The following is a 20,838-nucleotide window of genomic DNA, read 5'->3' on the forward strand; positions in this document are numbered from 1 at the left end:
TCAACAATTATTTCTTTGAACAAGTTTCTGCCCCTTTTTTTTTCTTCTCTTCCTCCTCCCCCCTTCTCTTCCAATATTAGTCTGTTTGATGTTGCTACAGCCTCCATTCTTTAAGGACAGCTCTGTAGTCCACTAGATGTGTGCCAGACATGAAGCATGACCCTCTGGCTGAAGCTCCAGGACAAGCGAAGAGGCCTCCTTCACAAAAATACTGGGTATTATGCCTTAGTCTCCTATCCGCAAAGTGCCCTGGGGATGACAGCCTTTCAAGAACTGTCTCTTCAATTGCCACTGTACCATGGGACCCAGGAATGCAAGCTCCCCTGGCCACCAGAGCCAGGTGATTAAGGGGCATCCTCTGAGTGGCAGCAGACATAAAAACCAGGGTATCAGTTCTGTGTAAAGGTCTTCTTCAGGAGAACTGGCACTCTGGAGTATGGCAGGAAAACATGAATGTAGTGCCTGCCCTCCAAGATCTCTTGAAAGGATTATAGTCACCCTTTAGATATATATTTAATTAGAAGCCTACCCGTCAGGTTGCAGCTATGATAATTAGCTAATAGGTCCTCTTGCATAATGGACTGAGCTTCTTGGATCTGTTGCCACTTGCTCTGCCCTGCAGGTGGGAGCTGTTTAGGAATTCTTACTTGGTTGCCATAGTATAAGCACCACTGTCTGCAGGAGGCAGGGAATACAGAGGTGTCACCTGTTAGGAGCTGCAAAAATCAGGGTGTTAGACATGGGTATGAGCTCCTTTCTGGATGACACTGATTATTGCAGTCCCATGGGACCAGGAGTGCAAGCTTCCCTGGACAGCAGCTGCAAAGGTGAGTCACCAGATACTTGTAAAAGGTCCTTTCCTGGCAGTACTGGCTCTCTGGAACATGGCAAAGGGTGGGCACAAAGGTGGTTTATGCCATTCTCTGTCCCCAGAGACAGTATTCCAGCAGGGCCTTAAATGTTTATGTTAAATTAGATGCCTGCCCCGCAGACCAATACTTTAATAAAGGCAGGCCAGCCTCCTAACTTTAAGTCTGCATATGATCAGCTGCCTCTGAGTTGGGTCTTTTAAAACCTATCTCCCAGACGACTATAATTTTTGGATCTCTGCCTGTGAGCCCCTTGGTTTTCAAAGTTAGGCATTTGGGGGACTCATTTCTCAGATGTAAGTTCTAAAAGTCGAGGAGCCTAATCTAGGGTTTGAACACTTCATTCCTCAGGGAGAAGCTCCAGGTTTTGAATTTTCTCCCAACTGTGGGTCTCTCTGCCAGGGTGGGGTTATGGTGACATTGTGTCCCAGCCTATCCTACCCCCTTTAATGTGGTTTTCTTCTCATTTGCTTTATGTGTAGTCATCATTCAGCCAATCTCTAGGGTTTTTAAGAGGCAATTGTTCCATATGTAGCTTCATACGTAGTTCCATATGTAGATTCAGTGTGTCTCTGAGAGGAGATGAGTTCAGGATCTTCCTGCATCACCATTTTGAACAAGAACTGAAATTTGTGCTATTTTAAGCCACTGAGTTTGTGGTAATTTGTTAAGCAACAATAGGAAATTAATGCAGGAGGCAAAACTACAACTTATAAAGTGTTAAAACTATCAAGGAAATATGATTATCACTAAAATCAGTATATTGGTTCCTCTTTTGGAGAAGAAAGGGCTTATGATTAAGAAGAGCTATATTGAGGCTTTTAGGGTACTGGCAATATTTTATTTCTTTGAACGTGTATGTTTTATGCAATCTTCTGCATACATGAACTTAATATGTATTGCTTTTATAACCGGAGTAACATATCCATAATTTTTAGCTGAATATTTTTAAGTTTTTTTCTCTTTTATTACATTTATTTATCTGTAAAATTATTTTCTCCATAAACCAGTAGTACTTTGCAGTACTTTCCATATTTCAGCTGTGACCCAACTGACTAATTCAGCCTCCTTCTCGAATTTATAGGACGTAAAAAAAATTACTCATTTAACACAAAGAAGAAGCTACTTGTCTTCTCAAATTGAAATCAAAATACAATTTAAATGGGAGAACTTGTAAGAACCTTTAGCAGAAACTCTGGCTTCAAAAGTAGATTATGTTGTAAATTAGCTAATTCTTTAAAAATTAAGGAGTGCTTGTTTGTTGAGAAGTATTTAAACTGACTATATTGTACTATCATTTTATTTTCTCTCATTATGGGGACCAAAAAAAGATAGATGGATGTCATTGATATCATTTTTCTGGATTTTAAGTAATTTAGCTTTATAATACAAATATTAGGAAAATCAATATTAAATAATCCCTGCTTAAGTTTAAGTTTGTTGCCTAAAGTTGTCCCTTTTTGATTAAATTTAAACATTAAAGGAATAATTTGCAATTAAATTCCTTTCATGTTTTCAACTTTTTAAAATTATGCTAATAAAATTTAAATAAGAATTGATAAAATCTTATTGCACTTTATATTAAAGAAGTTATTTACAGTGTGATTTTATAGGAAATATTTAGTCTAAGTACTTGATGGTCTCTGTTACTTTAACTTTTTCTTAATCATGGTGTTTTGGTAAGATGGTGCTGTTTCCCAGCCTCAGTTACTATCACCAGAGCGAAGCAGCTCTGGGGTGCACAGGCTAGTACCATCAGTAGGAAACATATGAGTCCGGGGATATACCGGGATCCAGATGAAGACAAAAGATAAAAGTCTATGGGGGCCGTTATTAAAAGCTTTGAGTTCTCAGAAAGAGCCATCCGTGCCTTGGAGGGGAAGCTTAGTACCAGCACATTGTGGAGATTGCTTCCATTATTTTGGTCTTAACTCTTGAAGGCCTGACCTGAGCTCCAAGGATGAGGCAAGGTATGAATTGACAACGGAAAGTAATTCACTTTAAGGAACTCCAGCGGTCCCAAAGAGAGGATCAACAATGTTTATATTTGGAACAAGTTACTTCAGTGAAATAGAATTATTGGAAGAGATAGATAACAGGTTTAACAAGCAAAACAAAACAGATTATTCCAAGGTTCTTAGGAGAAACAAAGTGACATTATAGTATAAAAGAATTAAAAAGTGAGAAAAAAACATTTTTATATATTAATTTGAGAGAGGATGATTATTGTCGAGACTCAGATTCATGGTCTAGAACATGAGAAGAGTATATCAAAACAGAAAAAATGTGAAGAAAGAGAAAGAACAAATTGAAGACATGCAACAAATAAAGATATAAGAGAGGAGAATTTCTCTGGTTTAAAGGATTGAAAGAGCCCACTGAGTTCCAGACCAGTGTGTTGGTGGTGGTGCTGAGACAAAGAACAAGCTGCTACACAGGAAAAATGATCAGATTAGTGCTGGACTACTCATTGCAATACTGGAAACTAGAAGGTAGTAAAATAACATCTACAGATTACTAACAAAAGAACTGTACCTATTCCTAGCCAAAATATCATTCACTTGTTATGGTGTAAGCAGTGTATTTGCAGATATGCAAGAATTCAGGCCTCTATCTAGGGAAAGTTTTCAGTAAAGGATTCTCACCAAATAATTCCTAACAGAGACCTTAAGATAGAGCAGAAGAGAGAAAACAGTGGTAAGCAAATAAATCTCACAGTATATTTAATTAAATCTAAATGGATAATGATAGAGTGATTACAGCAATCCTCTGTCCTCTGCATTTCCTGAAAGTTTGCAGCTGATGCAGAAGCTTAATTAGATTCATGTTCTGTCCCTTTGACAAGGCCATAATGTGATGTTCTGTTCTTCTAGTGGGAGACATATAATTTGATTGTCTTTTGGTATAGATAGCAGCCATTAATATTCATTCTAGATCTAGTAATTCATTGAGGTTGCAAAATGGTGATTTTCTCTCATTTTTCATTTATAGCTAGAATACATATAGAGATACTTCACTTCATCTGCTTGGTTATTCAGTGATATAGTTCATATAGGGAAGGCAAAGTAAATGTTTGATTTTTAATCCCTTTCTTTACAAGATAATGAATTGGTTCTCTGTCTTTTTGGGGACAGAGAAAGATGTGTCATTATAAGCTTGTATAATTCCATGTATGTAATAGATTCAATCCATTGTAATTATGATCTTTATTGAAGCTCAAATTGTCTCATTTTTGATCAGAGTTGGTTCCTGAGTCCTTTTGACATGATCCTGATTATTTTGACTGCTTTGCTTTGTTTTTCTAAAAATCTGAATGTTGTCTATGCTTTGGGGAAGGTGGATTTTAGAGATACGTTCATTTCCATGGATATTTTGGTATTTTGTATGATCTTCCATATGATTTATAGGCGAATATGCCTTAGAATTTGTGTTACTTGAAAAGAATGATGGGTTTTATTTTTTAGTATATGTGTCATCTCAAAAGGAATCAGCATTTCTCAGCAGTAGGGTATAGAGGCATATGTTAAAATGGTTTATTCAATTAATATTTGATTGTTTACTCTGAATCAGTCCCCACAATAGAACTCTTGGGAATTCAAACATTCACAAAACTTGCCGATTTAACATTTCAGTAAACTAAGTTCCAAATGTTGGTTTTAAACTTAATTATTTTTTCTTACAGATCTGTCACGAAATCGCCTCTCAGAAATTCCCATAGAAGTATGTCACTTCGTTTCTCTTGAGAATTTCAACTTATACCAAAATTGTATTCGCTATATACCAGAGGCAATTCTAAACCTACAAGCTCTTACATTCTTAAATATTAGGTGAGGATTTGTTTTTTAATATTTGATTTTATGTGGTCTTTTCAATTTTCTCTTCCCTTTCACTAAAATTTACACTATCCATTCATATCAGCAGTATCCATACAAGTTCTTAGGCTAAATTAACAGTGTTGCCTATGTTTCTGTCGTTTCTCCCTTTGTCTTTGCAATAATTAGCATTAGCCTAATTCACTTGCTGCAGCAGTTTTGTAGCAATGGTTCTCCAATTACATTTTCAAATAAGCTGCATCATATGAAACTAGTATCTCTGTAATTACTTTGGTTCTTGTGATTACATATTTTTGTGTATTAAGTTCTGAATGTAATAAATGCACTTATTCAACTCATCTCCATTTTTTCACATCTTACAATAATTCTTTTATTTTATTACATTGTAAAAGTTATAAATGTTCATTGTACAAAAGTGTAAAGGAAATTCATAAAAATGTTTCTGAGTTATAATTGTAGGTGATCCCATTAGTGGGAGTATAAACTGGTTCAACTTTTTGAGAGGGTAACCAGTAGGTATTTTTCAATATTAACAATAAATAATTTAAATACTATCTGTAAATAATAATAATAGTAAGTATTATTATAGGTGATCTTTTCCCTGTTTCCAGGCCTTTAGTCATATTTTTAAATGTTTTCCTCTTGTCATGAAATATCCTTTGGAAATATCTCTATATATAATCACTATCATACAGTTCATATACTTCTAAAACTCATATTCCCTCTCAGTAACTTTCTTTCAGTTTTTTGCCATGATAAAAGTAATACTTAAGTAGAGAATTTTATATGTAAATGTTTATTTTTCTCTTTCCTTAAGGTAAATATCTAGGAGTAGAACTATTATCGCATTAAAAGCTTTAAAGATCTTGAAAATGGGGGGCAATTGGTGCTAAGGATTAAAAAACTAAATCTACATGAGTAAAATTTTAACTCATTTTTATCCTAATGATAAATGCGTTTTATTTTACTTTTAATTCTAATTTGCTTGTTTTTGTATAAATAAGATCTCTTATCTATACTTGAGTGACATGATATATTTGAAATCACAAATACGTCACTTGTTTTCCATAGAACTATATTTGAATCTTACGTACATTTGATTATAATACTGGAATGATGAGGGAAGTAAATTACAAACACTTATGTTTATAACTCTTCTTTGGAAGGAAGAAGAGGATAATAGTACCCACCCTATTTTAAATAATTTTTTCTTACATAAATTTAACTTTAATAAAATAATGTCGTATTTATGTAGCACTTCATTATTTGCAAAGGTGTTTTATGGTGCAAGAGTCCTGTAAGATAAGTAGAGACGACGAGCTTTGTGCAGTGGCAGTATCGTAACCATGAGGTTTATTGGAGGTGCAATTATTACTAATTGAAAACTCAATTTACAGACGAGGAATCTCTAGGTTAACACTGTGCTTAAAAGCATAAAGCTAACAAGTGAGGAAATGAAAGCTGGAACTCAAGTCTAATATCCTGTTTGTTTCTTGTAAAACTTATATTCGTTATTTTACTGAGTGCAGAGTGGTAAATATGGAGTATTTTTCTTGAGTAATAGACTCTGACTCTTCTCTTTTCTGCTTACCCATTTTAGTCGGAACCAGTTGTCAACATTGCCAGTACATTTATGTAATTTACCATTGAAAGTCTTAATTGCCGGTAATAACAAATTGGTCTCACTTCCAGAAGAAATTGGACATCTCAGACATTTAACAGAACTTGTAAGTTAATATTTTATTTTTTGATTGTTATTTATACACACATACACACACATGCATATATATACATACATAGTCATATTCTTATATATGGTAAAGATCCATAGGTGTGTTTTTTAGTTTTAGTTATTTTTAAGTATTGATAATGGAGTTCCACTGATTGATCAGTTCTCAAGTATGTCAACAGAGATATTAAGGAACTGTCTGCGGCCGTGCCACCCTGAATGTGCCGATCTCATCTGATCTCAGAAGCTGAGCAGGGTCGGGCCTGGTTAGTACTTGGATGGGAGACCACCTAGGAATACCAGGTGCTGTAGGTGTAATCAATAATGCATTTGAACTTTTAGAATTAAATCTTGTTAATAGCACCAATATTCTGATTTTTGTTTAGTCCCTATAGGAAATGGACACTAACTTCAAAGGTCAGGCTTATTTTTTTGCCTTACATGCTATCTTTAGAATCTAGCTCCCATTCTAAAGAAGGGTCGTCTTCACTGCCTGCTTTACATTTCTAAGAAGCTTAACTGTCACCTACTACTCCTTGTTGCTCTTGAGTACTTATGGTTTGGACATGACAAGAGACTTTTCTCATCAATGTAAGGTAAACGCGTGACACACTGAGAGAAGTTTTAAAAGCAAGCCTTTATTGGGAGAGCACTCCCGGGCGAGGTTCTCTGGTCCAGAGAGGAGAGGGGCCAGAGAAGTTGAGCCCTGGGACAGGAGAGCATAGTTTTTATAGGGTTATGTGGGAGAAGGGTATAGAGTGGGGAATGTCAGTTGAGCATCTGGATTAGGGTGGTGGTAGAGTAGGAGATTAGGGTGGGCCCTTGTCCGATTTCATGTCAAGGTGGGAAGCCTCCAGGCAGACCCCACGGACCTAACAATCAAATCAGCACAATAACAGGAGGAATTAGGTACTATAATTATCATATTACAGCTGAGCAAACTAGCTCTCAGGTCAAGTAATTTGCCCAAGGTTCCATAACTGAAGTAGAATTTGAAACCAGTCTACTTTAGCTCCAAACCTCATGTTTCATATTTCTGAAAGTATCAAATACAATTATGTCTATTGAGATTTGGGAGTATATAGTTCTATAGTTCAGATAGGTTTATTAACAAAGATGGACATCATATAAAAATACTGTATACTTATAATCTAATTGGACCTCATATTAGCTCATGTTTTTTTTTCAGGTGGATTATGAATGTGAAAAGTCCCATGTAATAATTCACAAATTCATTAAATCTGGAATCTAGATACTAGACCATTTATTTACAATTAATTAGATTAAGGAAGTAAAATCTAAAATGTATGTTCTGTGGCATTTCTTCAGAACTTGTGTTAATAACATGAACTAGTAGTAAATTATACTCATGATTCAAATTCTAATTTTCAAATCATTTAAACTTTCTGTTTCTATTTACTGAATGCTAGATATCTCTTGCAAAAAGTGCTTTTTAGCTTTCTACAAAAGAGGTTAATTGATATCCTCAGTCATATAAACAGCTCGTGGCAGAGTAAGAATTAGTATTCCTAAAGCTCCTGATTCCTACTTGATGGTCTTTCTACAACATCCTTATTCATTTTTTTAAATGAAAGTAAACGGTGTCTTTCAACATACACATTTTCTGAGAGAAGTATTATAGATTGCTGTTACCTTCTGGCTCAGGCTCCATTTTCCTATCTTCTCAATTCCTTTTAGAACTCTTTTAACTTTGATGCCTAGAACATTGGAGTAAGAAGTCTAGCTTCTGATTCTACTTCAGATAGTACGTGTTAGGAAAGTAAAAGTAATATTATTTTTTTCTAAAAGCATTTTGGGAAAATTTTACAATAATGTCTGAATCTTCTTGAAGTTTTTGGTAAGTAGTCTTTTCTAAAAATGTCTGTTAATATTTTTACTCATTTATTGGAGGAATTCGAAGTGTTAATCTGGCATATTAGCACTTTATTAACCTAAGCAACTTCCTACTGCTACACATGGGTTTACAAATTACTCTGGTTGGTGTAAGAATTATGGCATCCTGGATATATTAATCTTGGAACCTATAGTCAGTTTCTTTTCAGAACCAGTGAAACCAGAATCAAGCTATTTACCGAGATACCAGAAGGCCTGCCTAATACATATATTGGAATCAGGTTGATCAGATGCTAATAAAGCAGTATCTATTTTTTCCATAGCCTTTTATGTGTATTTTATTATTTTCTTCTCACTTTCAGTTTGATAAAGAATGATTTGAGTCATCTTCAATGCATTTTTATTTTATATTCTTAAACAGTTGAACTGATATTTTGAAAATAGGATTTTCTTTTAAATAATTTTATTATAATTTTTATCATTTTTTCTAGCTTCATTAGAACACTGTAAAATAAAAATATTGTTTTATTTTACCTTTCACCAACATATTTATTTGATCTCATATTCTAGGCCTCCAACCCACGTCTTAAGTCATTTAATTTTAGTTCATCTCACAAAATTAGTCATATATAAAATATATAGAATCAGTCGAAAACCTGTAACTTTTTAAAATTAAGTGTTAGTACAAATTATTGTAATTATTCTTTGACAGATTCAACTTTTTTTCACAACTAGGAGGGACCACAGGCATTATCTTGTCCAATGCCATTTTACAGACAGTTTAAAGCAGACAAGTTTTTAATATTAGAATAATTACTTACTTTGTATCTTTTTTGAAATAGGATGTTAGCGGCAATGAAATTCAAACAATACCTTCCCAAATCGGTAATTTGGAGGCATTGAGAGACCTAAATGTAAGAAGAAATCACTTAGTACGTTTGCCTGAAGGTAAGAACTATGAAATAAATATTTTATTGTTATGTTTTTTATTTTAAAGTTCTCTCAGACTGATGTGCACAAGACAAAAATATATAAGAATTATAGCTAATATTTTGAGATGTAGTGGTTTATTAACATAATGTTATCTGTACTATTGTGAATTTTAAAAGTTAAACTTTTAGGTGAAACATTTGATAACTATTTACCAGTGATTGTACTTTTAGATCTTGTTAACCTATGTAATTGCTAACTTAGGGGAGGGTCACTGGAAGTTTCAGTAAGCATAACTACTTGGGTGACATGTAACATATTTTTGATAAGAGGATAGTTTAGTATAATGAAAAACATTCCTGAAAATAGCTGACTTAAAAATGGACTTGACTTGAACCTAATAATTTTACCCTTCACTGCAAATAGTCAGTAGAGGCTAATTAACCATGTAGAGGTGATGGATAGAGTGAATAATGAATGGAGCAAGGGACTGCACCAGGAAACTGGCTATCTTAGGCTGACTCTAAGTGGCATATTTATTTGAATGATAAAATTGATTAAACAAATTAAGTATAATTTATCAGTTTTCAAAAATACAAATTTATGGGAAAAGCTATCAAAGAAAATAAAAATGGGGAGAACTATTATTTTATTAGATCAGAATATATATTTAATTTTATAATGGAAAATTTCCCATATATAAATGAGAGCAATGAATCACCCATCTACAATGGTCATCAGATCATGGCAACTCTTGTTTTATCTATGCTGTCATCTACTTTCCTTTAGTCTATCCTCTAGAATCTAGAGAAATCCATCTGTAAATGTTTCAGGTTATATAGCAAAAAAATAATCTTCAGAAGGTGTTTTCATGATGATAATTCTATAGGTTCTTCGACAAAGCAACTTCTGTGTACAATAAATATTGAATTAACAATGTCTTTGCTTCATTATAGAATCCAAGTGTTTACACTAATTTGATCTAGGACAGTATTTAGTTCTAACATACTAGTGTAGCTTTGACATTTTGGGTCCCAAGTCAGAATGTGACTTCCCAGTCCACTTTTATACATTTACTGCAACCATGCTACCGAAAATCCTGCATATCTTTCCTCTCACTAGGCTTACCCAGTAACCTTTACACTTTTTGTCTTCAGAGCTTCCTCATTTTTTCCTTGTTCTGCCTTATAGCACATCAAGAATATGAATGAAGGCCTCAGCAGAACTGACCAAAATCATGACATAGGACCTTATAACCCAAACTTTTTACTTAGGATTACCTTACCCTTCTACTCAGGACTCACCCACCTACTGTAGCTAATCTTTAAAGGCTTGCTAATGTAATATTACTGACTCAGTGTGAAATCAGTCAATGAAAATATTGGGGTTTTAGTGAAAATGAACATTTGGGGTTTCAGATGACAACTGTAGTCTGATAGTTTTGTCATCTCATATATTTTGAATGTATATTACTAAGAAAACGATGAAACTACCAAATAGTTTTAAATGTTTTTTTTTTTTTTAAATCAGTTTGTCTTGTAATCTCAGCATAGTCAGTTAAACTGAGATCTCAGGAAAACCTTATTCCAGCAGCTACACAAGTTAGTGTTCCAGTTCATGTTAATTAATTGGTGGTCTCTAACATACTATAATTTGGTAGGTAAGATATTACATCCTTTGTTATATTGTCCTTTTGCTTTTAAATTTTCACTCTTATCAAATATTCAAAAAATCAAGTAGTATTAAAAAGCTTAAAATAAATAATAGCATTTCCCTGCCTGACCCATCCTGCCACCCCAGTTCCAGTGGCCAGAAGCATCTACCTTCAGTTCCTTTGACTCCTCCTTTTATTTGCGGACATATTTCTAATGATGGGCTTTTTACAGTTATTGCTAGATTTGTCAGCTTTGACACATTTCAGCTTCCTGTTATGGTAGATGAGGACTTAACTTCCTGACACTATTACACCTTTATTTTGCTCTTCACATCTTCCCAGTGTAGTTTTATCACAACTTTTGATTAAATAATTATTTATTGTTTATATTATAACTATATAAATATCATTCCTGCCATTTCAAGTGCTATACCCTGATATTATTTTCTTTCTTGTATGCCTTGTTTTTATTGTTTTTCAAGTCAATAATTCATTCTTGTTGTTTTTTAAATTGCTCAGTTTTTTATATACCTATGGCTAATCCTTCTCTCTTTTTCTAACAGCTTTATTAGTCAACCCAATCAGATTATCATTTTTTATTCCCTGCATATTTCCCTCATTGATGTTTTTTTCCCTTTTCTTCCAGTCTGTGCTGGTTGTTCTGTTGTTGCTGCTCAGCTTTCTTCTTTGTTGAATAGTCTTACCTCTGGACTTCATATGGTCTTCTTTCTTACTTTTTTAAAAATTTCAGTTCTATTAAAGTATAAATGACGAGTAATTACTCTTTCTTACTTTACTCTTATTTTGCTAGGTGGTATCTTCTAGTAGTTTCCAAAGAACATGTCATGAGAAAACATTTTTTTGAGACTTCACTTGAAAAGAAACATCTTTATGCTCACTCTTGATTGATAATTTGGTTATAGATTCTAGGTGGAAAATTATTTTCTCAGTATTTTCAGTTTTTTTCACTTTCGACTTTCAGTGTTAAAAATTAATGGTTGAAATTTTGATGCTGTTTCTACTTCCAGTCCATTGTTTGTGATGCATTTTTTTTCTCTCAGTAAGATTTTAAGATCTTCCCTTTTTTTCTACTACGGCGACATTTTATGATGATGTGCCATACATGATATGAGTTGTTTTAATTTACTGTACTAGGTACTCAGTGGACCTCTTTGCAAACCAGAGAGTCACATCTTTCATTCTGGAAAATACTTATATCTCTTTTTTGATAATTTCCTGTCTTCTACTTTCTCTGTTCTCTTAGGTTTTCTTTTTAATTGATATTGAACCTCTTTAACTGATCCTGTAACATTATCTTTTTTATAATTCAGTTCTTTGACATTTTGTTTTACCAAGTGGTAAACATTTCCAACCATTTATGTTCCAACCATTCTTCTGAATTTTTAATATCTGCTATCATAATTTTAATTTCTGAGAACACTTATTATTCTAATTTTTTAAAAAAATCCCTTTCTCGTTTCAGTAATTCAGTATCTTACTCTCTGAAATTAGAGGTAATAGTTCTAGTTTTTCAGAGTTTTCTTCTGTTTCCTATGTATTGCCTGTTCTGAGTTCTTCTTTTCGATTGGTTTGTGTGTTTTAATTTCTATCTAACATGTTGGAGGCTTTTCTAAATGTCTATGGATCATAAACTGTCAGTATAGAGCTGATTAGAAGTTCCAGGCATACTGGGCAGGAATTGTACAATGGTAATTAAGCAGTAAACTAGATATTTTGGGGGAGGAACTTTATATCAGTATCTAAAGTCCTTTTATATGGGACTGTATAGTTTCTCCAGAGAATGATGTTTTATTTCTTCTACATTGTTTATGTATATTCCTAACTACCTACATTCAAGAACCCTTCCCTTCCCTTCCCTTCCCTTCCCTTCCCTTCCCTTCCCTTCCCTTCCCTTCCCTTCCCTTCCCTTCCCTCCCTTCCCTTCCCTTCCCTTCCTTTCCCTTTCTTTTTTCTTTTCTTTTTTCTTTTCTTTTTAGGTGAAGCAAACCTTGGTTGACCTCACAGATTGATTGCAAGGACCATGTCTGCCTACAATCCCTTATTTTTTATTTTTTACACCTACAGCACTTGGTCTTCTTAGGTTGTCTCCCATCCAAGTACTAACCAGCCCTGACCCTGCTTAGCTTCCGAGATCAGGCTCCCAGGATTGGACTTTTTCAGGGTGGCATGGCCGTAGACCTCTATTTTCAACTGGCAACCCATCCTGACTTTCCATTGTGCCTGGGGTTACTGAATTTAGAGCCTTTCAATTCAGTTGCACTAGAGAATAACTTGTTGGCTCCTGTGGTGATTGGAGAGGGGTAGTGCCCTAGCTGCTTGAGTTGGGGTTGAGAATCTATAGGCATCACTAAGTTGTTTATTTATATAGACTATTATCTCCTCTCTTTTGTTATCCCCATTATTCTGTGGTATCAGGCCTTCCATCTTTCTAAAGTTCTGTGAGGGTTCAAATAGCTTGAATTTATATTCCCAACTATAAGTAAGTAGATTTCATTATACACCACTTTGTTATATCAGTTAATCACTAAGAAGGAATGGAGGTAAATACTCATGGTAAATCTGCTGTGTTTAACTAGAAGCTCCTGTAAAAGTTGTCTAGTTTTGAAATACTGATTGTTCATTTCCATCTTATCTCCCTGCAGAGCTGGCAGAGTTGCCTTTGATACGGTTAGACTTCTCCTGCAATAAAATTACAACAATCCCTGTTTGTTATCGGAACCTCAGGCACCTACAGGTGATCACCCTCGACAACAACCCGTTACAGTCTCCTCCTGCACAGGTAAACCATAGTTGATTCGAAGTATTTCATGAACTTTTTGGACAAAGGATGAGATTTTAAACTTAAGTTCTATGTGTTTATGTTTTTGTTGGAAATTAAGTTTTTTGAAAAAAAAATCACACATATGTGTTCTTTAGAAGACTTCAATAAATGGGGTAGAAGTTAAGTACTGTTTACAAAACTGTTTTTCTTTTCATTAAATTGACTTTATTTTTTTTTAAGTTGTGGGATTCTTCCTTAAAGTGTTTCTAATAAAATTTGAGTTAAATTTTTTTCTAGTAAAACTTGAATATAAACAATGTAAATACTAGAGACAAATTAAAATACTTAGCTTTCAGAACTAAAAATTATCAGTGCATTTATTTTGACCATTGTTTTTATGCCTTCCTGTTTTCTAAAATCTTAAGTTCCTCATTCGGTTAGTTTGATCATTTATCAGTGACTGAAATTAAGCTATTTAATAATGATTGTAAGATAGTATTATATATAGATTCCAGACATCCTACAATCTGAAAATTTTTACTAGCCTATATTTTTCACTGTAACTTTTTTAACTCTTAATCTATTGATGGTGTTGTACAAGCCTCTGTATGTTAACCATAAAACTTTATGAGTAAGCTTTATAACTGTAGAAAGCTTTCATAAGCCTAACAAATTTATGTTTTGACTTCGTCAACAGGTAGCAACATAAATATATGCAGCTTTACTATTTAATTATCTTCTGATTTTCTCTCTCACGGATTAAAAACATGATTGTACACAATCATTGGATTTCTAATAGCAAAAGTTGCTAATGTTATACATGGGGGAGCAATGCTCTAAAGCCCTGACTATACCGAGCTAATCAATGATAAGTTTACTTGGTATTCTGTTTGTAATCATAAATTATTTTATATGTTACTGAAACTTTATTAGTGACTAGAAAACAAAACCTATATTTATATCATTTAAATACCTAAAATAATTGTTATGAGTATTAGATTTTTAATATTGCTATAGGTACTTGATAGAAATGCCTTCTATTTCTAATATACATTAAGTAAAAAGCTGATTGTGATAAAAGAAAAGGGACACATATATTTCAGATGAGTAATAATTTTGGTTGCATTTATGTGTTACTTTATTTAGATATGTATAAAAGGCAAAGTCCACATATTTAAATACCTGAACATACAAGCTTGTAAGATTGCTCCAGATCTGCCAGATTATGATAGAAGACCCTTGGGTTTTGGCTCCTGGTGAGTATGTTCTATTCTTTTATCAATCATATTCCATCTCACAGGGAATCAAATATACTGGCCCCTTAAATCTGCCCTAAATGTTTGGCTAATGGGAAGTAACCTATTTTGACATTATTTTTCTTTTCAGAATGCTTGTATTAAGTAAAAGTCAATTACATAGATGTGACAGTGGAGTTCTAAGTCAGGGTTTCTGAACCTCAGCACTGTTAATATTTTGGACCAGATAATTATTGTAAGGAGCTGTCCTATACATTGGTAGACGTTTAGCAGCATTTCGGCATCTGTGGCACTCTCTCAGTATGACAAACAAAAATGTCTCTTGACATTGCCAAATATCTGCTGGATGGTCCCCAGTTGAAAACCACTGGTCCGAGTGACTTGGATACTAATCTTGGCTCTGCTGTTAACAAGCTCTGTGACTTCAAGCCAGTCACTCAAACTTTTTGGGCTTCATTTTTTCCATAGGGAATGAAGAAGTTGGATTTGGTGACCATTAATGTCACTTCGGGATGTTTTAGTCTATAAATCCCTCCGTAACATAACACCTGACTTATAAGGTTATCTACTTGCCATTCCCAACCATTTGGAACAATCTTAAGTAGCAGGAATTAAATTCAAAAGACCTTTAAACAGACAAAATAGATGTCTCAGTGAAGATGCAGTACTGCTCATAGACTTACTCAAAGAGAACCTTCAAGGCCTTCCCTTAGAACCTGTCACATTTTATGTAAAAGTGCAGTCCTAATGAGCTTGCTTCTCAGTATCCTAATCTGAAACAAATTAACAAATTTCTATTATGGTAGAGAGTCTAAAAGCAAACATACTTCTTTTTAGATTTGCTTAAACCTTTTATTTATGTATAGTTAGTATATATAGTATTATATTAGTTGTATTAGTTTCAGCTATATAGCTAGGGATTCAACATTTTTAGACCTTACAGTGTGATCACATTGTAATTACAATGTGATTATTCTAGTAATAATCTGTCACTGTGCAAATTTATCACAATATTATTGACTTTATTCCCCTTCACCTTTTTTACCCATCCCCTACTCTATCCCTTCTGATAACCATCCCTTTGGTGTTTGTTTCTATGTGTCTGTTTTTGTTTTGCTTTTTCATTTGTTTTTTTTGTTGTTGTTGTTTTATTTTTTGTTTTTTTTTTTGGATTCCACATATAAGTGAAACCACACAGTATTTGTCTTTCTCTGCCTAACATTTCACTTAGCATAATACCCTCTAGATCCATCTATATTGTCACAAATGGCAAGATTTCATTCTTTTTTTATTGCTGTGTAATATTTCATTGTGTTTGTGTATGTGTATATCATATCTTTATGCATTCATTTATTGATGGACACATAGGCTGCTTCCATATCTTGGCTATTTTAAGTAATGTTACAATGAACATAGGGATGCATGTATTTTTTCAAGTTAGTGTTTTTATTTTCTTAGATAAATACCCTAAAATGGAATTGCTGGGTCCTATGGTATGTCTATTTTTAGTGTTTTTGAGGAATCTTTATACTGTTTTCCATAGTAGCAATATCAGTTTGCATTTTCACCAGCAGTGCACAAGGGTACCCTTTTCTCCACGTGTTTTTTGTTGACTTTTTTTTTTTTTTAGTTCTTTTTATTCCTTAGATTCTCCGTATAAGTGAAATCATATAGTGTTTAACTTTCTCTGTCTGACTTAAATACCTCCTAGGTCCATAAAAGCAATATCTTTTCCATCCCCTTTCTTTTAGTCTGTGTGTGTCTTTTAATCTGAAGTGAGTCTCTTATAGGCAACATGTAGAGGTCTTGTTTTCCTTTCCATTCATCCACTCTTAGTTGGAGCACTTAATTATTTCCATTTGAGGTACTTATTGTTAGGAACGTAGTTGTTACCGTTCTTTATTCCTGTTTTTGATACATCTTTTTTCTCCTTAAAGAAGTCCCTCCAACATTTCCTGTAAAACTGACTTGGTGGTGATAAATTCCTTCAGCTTTTTTTTTGTCTGGGAATCTCTTTATCTGTCCTTCAACTCTAAATGATAGCTTTGCTGGATAAATTATTCTTGGTTGTATATCCTGGGTCTTCATCCGGTCAAATATTTTTTGCCAAGCCCTTCTGTCTTGCATAGGTTCTTTTGAGAAATAACCCAGTTTTATGGGTGCTCCCTTATAAGTATCTGATTTTCTCTTGTTGCTTTTAATATTCTTTCTTTGTATTTAACCTTTGGTATTTTAATTATTATATGGGCCTCTTTGGATCCCTGATTTTTTGGAATTCTCTGAGCTTCCAGGAGTTTTATGTCCATTTTCTTTACCAGGTTAGGGAAGTTTTCCATCATTATTTCTTCACACAGTTGTTCAACATCTTGATTTTCTTCAGTTACACCAATCTGATGGATATTTGAACCCTTAATAGTGTCCTATATGCTCCTTCTTAATTATTTTTATAGTTTTGCCATCTGATCTCTTGCCATTCTGATTGAGTATCCTTAGCTTTCCCATCCTCTAGATAGGGCATTTGATCCATCCTTTTCTTTATTCATTTCATTCATTTCTTTGTTTATTCTCTTTAATATACTTCTCATCTCAAATAATGTGTTTCAGACTGGTTCCCTTTTATAATTTCCATTTCCATTTTTATGTTTTTTTTTTTTAATCTCTTTGTTGAATTTAACCAAAAGTTCATTGAGCATCTTTATAACCAGTGTTTTTAACTCTGCATCTGTTCGATTACTTGACTCCATTATATCTGGATCTCTGTTCTCTTCTCTCATATGGTTTCTCATTCTTTGTCTTCCTATTTTGGCTGCCTTTCCGTGTCTGTTTCTATGTACTAAGCAAAGCTCCTAAATCTGGTTTTCTTAGTGTGGATTTGTGAAGTAGATGTCTAGTGGCATAGTCCTGAGAGGGGTTCAGCTGCAGGCCAAAATTAGCCCAAACCTCCATCCCTCTGAGCCACCTGTTAAGATTCAACAAGCAATCCACAGATGCTTTGCTTATAGTTACCTCAAAAGGCCACACCAGAAACCAATGCCAGCTGGCTCCAGTGTGAGTCTAGCCTCTGCTCAGCAAGGAGCACCTGACTCTAAGGATAAACCTGGATATGGCTTGAGCGGAGCCGTGAGTTGGGGGGAAGCGGGGTTTCAGGGACTCCTCTGGGCAGAGCGACCTCCTTGATCCAGTTTGATGACCGAGGGCCCTATGTCCTGCGCACTGGTAAGGGGGAGGACTCAACAGGGAACAATGGATACCACTGGCACTTCTGTACAGAGTGAGCCTTCCTGGGCCATCACTCCAACAATGTCTCCCTGTAAATCCTTGATGCCCCTTGTGCACAGCCGAATCCACATTGGTGCTCAGAGGGAGCAGGTCCGTCACCATGAAAATCCGCTCTTGGATGCGGCCCCTTTAAGAGGTGTCTGCTGCTGCCGCAGCCTCCATCTTACTCAGCCACTGGAGACTGGGCCACCCTTCATCCCTGCCCTGTCCTACTTTCTGCTGTTGCAGGGTGCTTTCTTGGATTTCTTTCTAGTTGTGTGGCTTGTTTATTTAGATCCCAGGTGGTTTTTCCTTGCTGTTGTTGCTCCTTGTTTCTGTCGCAACTTTGATTTGGTCGCCAGAGGGATGAACAGAGCCTCTATCGTCGATGCCATTTTGGTTCCGCCTCGACTTTTTGATGATAGCCATTCTACTGGTGTGAGGTGATAGCTCATTGTGGTTTTAAATTGTGTTTCCCTGGCGATTAGTGATGTTGAGTATCTTTTTGTGTCTGTTGGCCATTTAAAAGTAGACATACTAAAAGCATAAAATGTAATTTGAAGGAAAGAATAAAACTGTAAAAAGCAAACACATTAAATAAAAATTTGGATTGTTAACTCTGAGAGGAAATAAGATTCAATGTGAATGAGGCATAACAGGGCTTTAAATGTATTAATAATGTCTCATGTTTTAAAAGCTATGTCTGTTATAGATATTTTCATCTATGATATGTCTCATAATTTTAGGATTTAAAGGCAGAGAGGCTCTAAAAACATAGCAGTTTGAAACCATTAGGAATATATGCAAAGACCCCTCCATATTTCAGTAATATTTTAAGTTATATTTTAGCATAGTAAATGATGATGCTTATTAAGAAAATGCTAAAGCATATTAAGCTGTATCATTTACAGTAAAGGGAAATATGCATCATAGTTTAATTTTTTTCATCAGAAATTATTAGAATTAAATATTTAAGTATTTATACTAAGAGAGATAATCTCAAGCTATCTGAAAATTTCACTTACACAGAACACTATTTCTCAAGTAAATTAAGTATTACTCCATAGATATTTGATTTCTGCCCTTTGCCACAAACCATGCCTTTCTTCTTCACCACTGTATCCCTAGCTCAGCCAAGTGTTTGGCATATACAGTAGATGCTCAGCAAGTATTTATTGAGTGAATGAATAGGCAGTTTGGTTGCACAAATGTTATTTCTTTGCTTAAAGTCATCAGAAGCAAGTTCATAATGATATTCTGAATTTTTTGGTCTGGCTGTTAGATTGAAGATTTGCTTAGATATTATGAGGGATATTTAAAATACCATTTCTAATCTGGTTGTTTAAGCATACAATATTATAAGTTTTTATGTTTACACAAATACACAAGGAGAACTTGACCAAAATAATACATACCCATAAAAGATTCCTACTGAGAACATCTTCACTTTTAACAATTTTATTTAACTCTGAAGACTGAAAGCAGATATGTAATGTTAAAGAGGACATAAAAGATTTTGGCAGATGGTAAGGCTTACGTCTGACATGCTCTGTGCTGGATCTAAGCCTCTCTTAGAGGATGGATTTTGGCAGCAAGAAAGGTATGAGGGGACCCAAACTATTATTACCAAGAATTTTTTATCTTCTCCATTTACTATCTCCTTTTCTTTCTTCATTTCTTTTTCTCCTACCTCAATTAATTGCTTATAATATAGAACTCTTATTTCTTATTTATTGAAGTTTTGGTTTTCCTATTTAAATTTTATGTTAAAGATATTCTACTCCTGTAGTCTTTAAAGATGAACAATAAAAGTAGCTTTTATTTTATATATATACTAATTGGTTTTCTTCCTTGGAGTTAGTAATTCTTGCCAAGAAAAAGTTTTCCACTCCTGAAATAGCAGAATAGAAAAATTAAACTGCTACTGCTGTCGTCAATGTTTACATGTAAGATAGTTAATAGTGATTACTGGGTATGTGTATGTGAGGCTACGCCTAAAAAGACTAAGGAGGAAGCATCATCACTTATATGAGTAATGAGTTTTGACTGAAGGCTGCAGTGCTAATTACAAAACCTGTGACTCTGTCCTTAGTCTTGGCCTAGTAATTTTTTTACTGTACCAGTCCTCTTCATATTACTTAAAAAACATATATCAAAAGCAAAACTAGGAAGAAAGTTTGTATTTCTAAGAGATAAAAGAAAGCTTGAATCAATGGAGAAATCTGTCCTAAATGGGAAGTCTAAATAGCATAAACATGTCATGTCTCTCCAAGGAATTAGTAATTATAGATCTAATGTATTCCAGTCCCTATAATAATTCCTAATTATGCTCACTAGGTTAATCTGTCTAATATATTTTCTGTTTTTCCCAGAGTTATGCTACTTTATTTGGAATTGTTTCAGAAGGTCGTGGAAATATACATATTTACATATATACATGCAATATTTCCTTTAACTCCTCATGCATCAGTGAATGAGAAACTATCTTTCTTCATGTCTTTCTCACTGAGGTACAGATTAGGAAAATTATATTATAGTTAGCAGTACATTTATTCAAAATGCTGTCATGAAATCATAGGCCATGGTTCTAGCTCTGGATTCCCATAGTATTGAGAAATTCACTTAACATCCTTGAACCTCGGTGTCTTCAATATGATCTTTACCCTGTTTATA

The 20,838-nt window shown here is 34.2% G+C and overlaps 1 protein-coding gene and 1 pseudogene across 12 annotated transcripts in view; both read left to right on the forward strand.

The window, feature by feature from the left end:
* The window catches only part of LRCH3 (leucine rich repeats and calponin homology domain containing 3), a 98,302-nt gene that overhangs the window by 31,058 nt on the left and 46,406 nt on the right, over window positions 1-20,838 (forward strand). For all 12 annotated transcript variants that reach the window (XM_016135215.2, XM_016135211.2, XM_036219989.1 and 9 more), the window contains exons 2-6: window positions 4,552-4,696; window positions 6,303-6,429; window positions 9,128-9,233; window positions 13,533-13,669; window positions 14,798-14,907. In XM_016135215.2, the coding sequence (XP_015990701.2) occupies window positions 4,552-4,696; window positions 6,303-6,429; window positions 9,128-9,233; window positions 13,533-13,669; window positions 14,798-14,907 (625 nt within the window). The remainder of the gene's footprint in view (window positions 1-4,551; window positions 4,697-6,302; window positions 6,430-9,127; window positions 9,234-13,532; window positions 13,670-14,797; window positions 14,908-20,838) is intronic.
* LOC118602514 lies at window positions 6,629-6,746 on the forward strand (annotated as a pseudogene).

Source organism: Rousettus aegyptiacus, unplaced genomic scaffold (assembly GCF_014176215.1).
Source record: "Rousettus aegyptiacus isolate mRouAeg1 unplaced genomic scaffold, mRouAeg1.p scaffold_m13_p_4, whole genome shotgun sequence".
NCBI classification, from domain to species: Eukaryota; Metazoa; Chordata; class Mammalia; order Chiroptera; family Pteropodidae; genus Rousettus; species Rousettus aegyptiacus.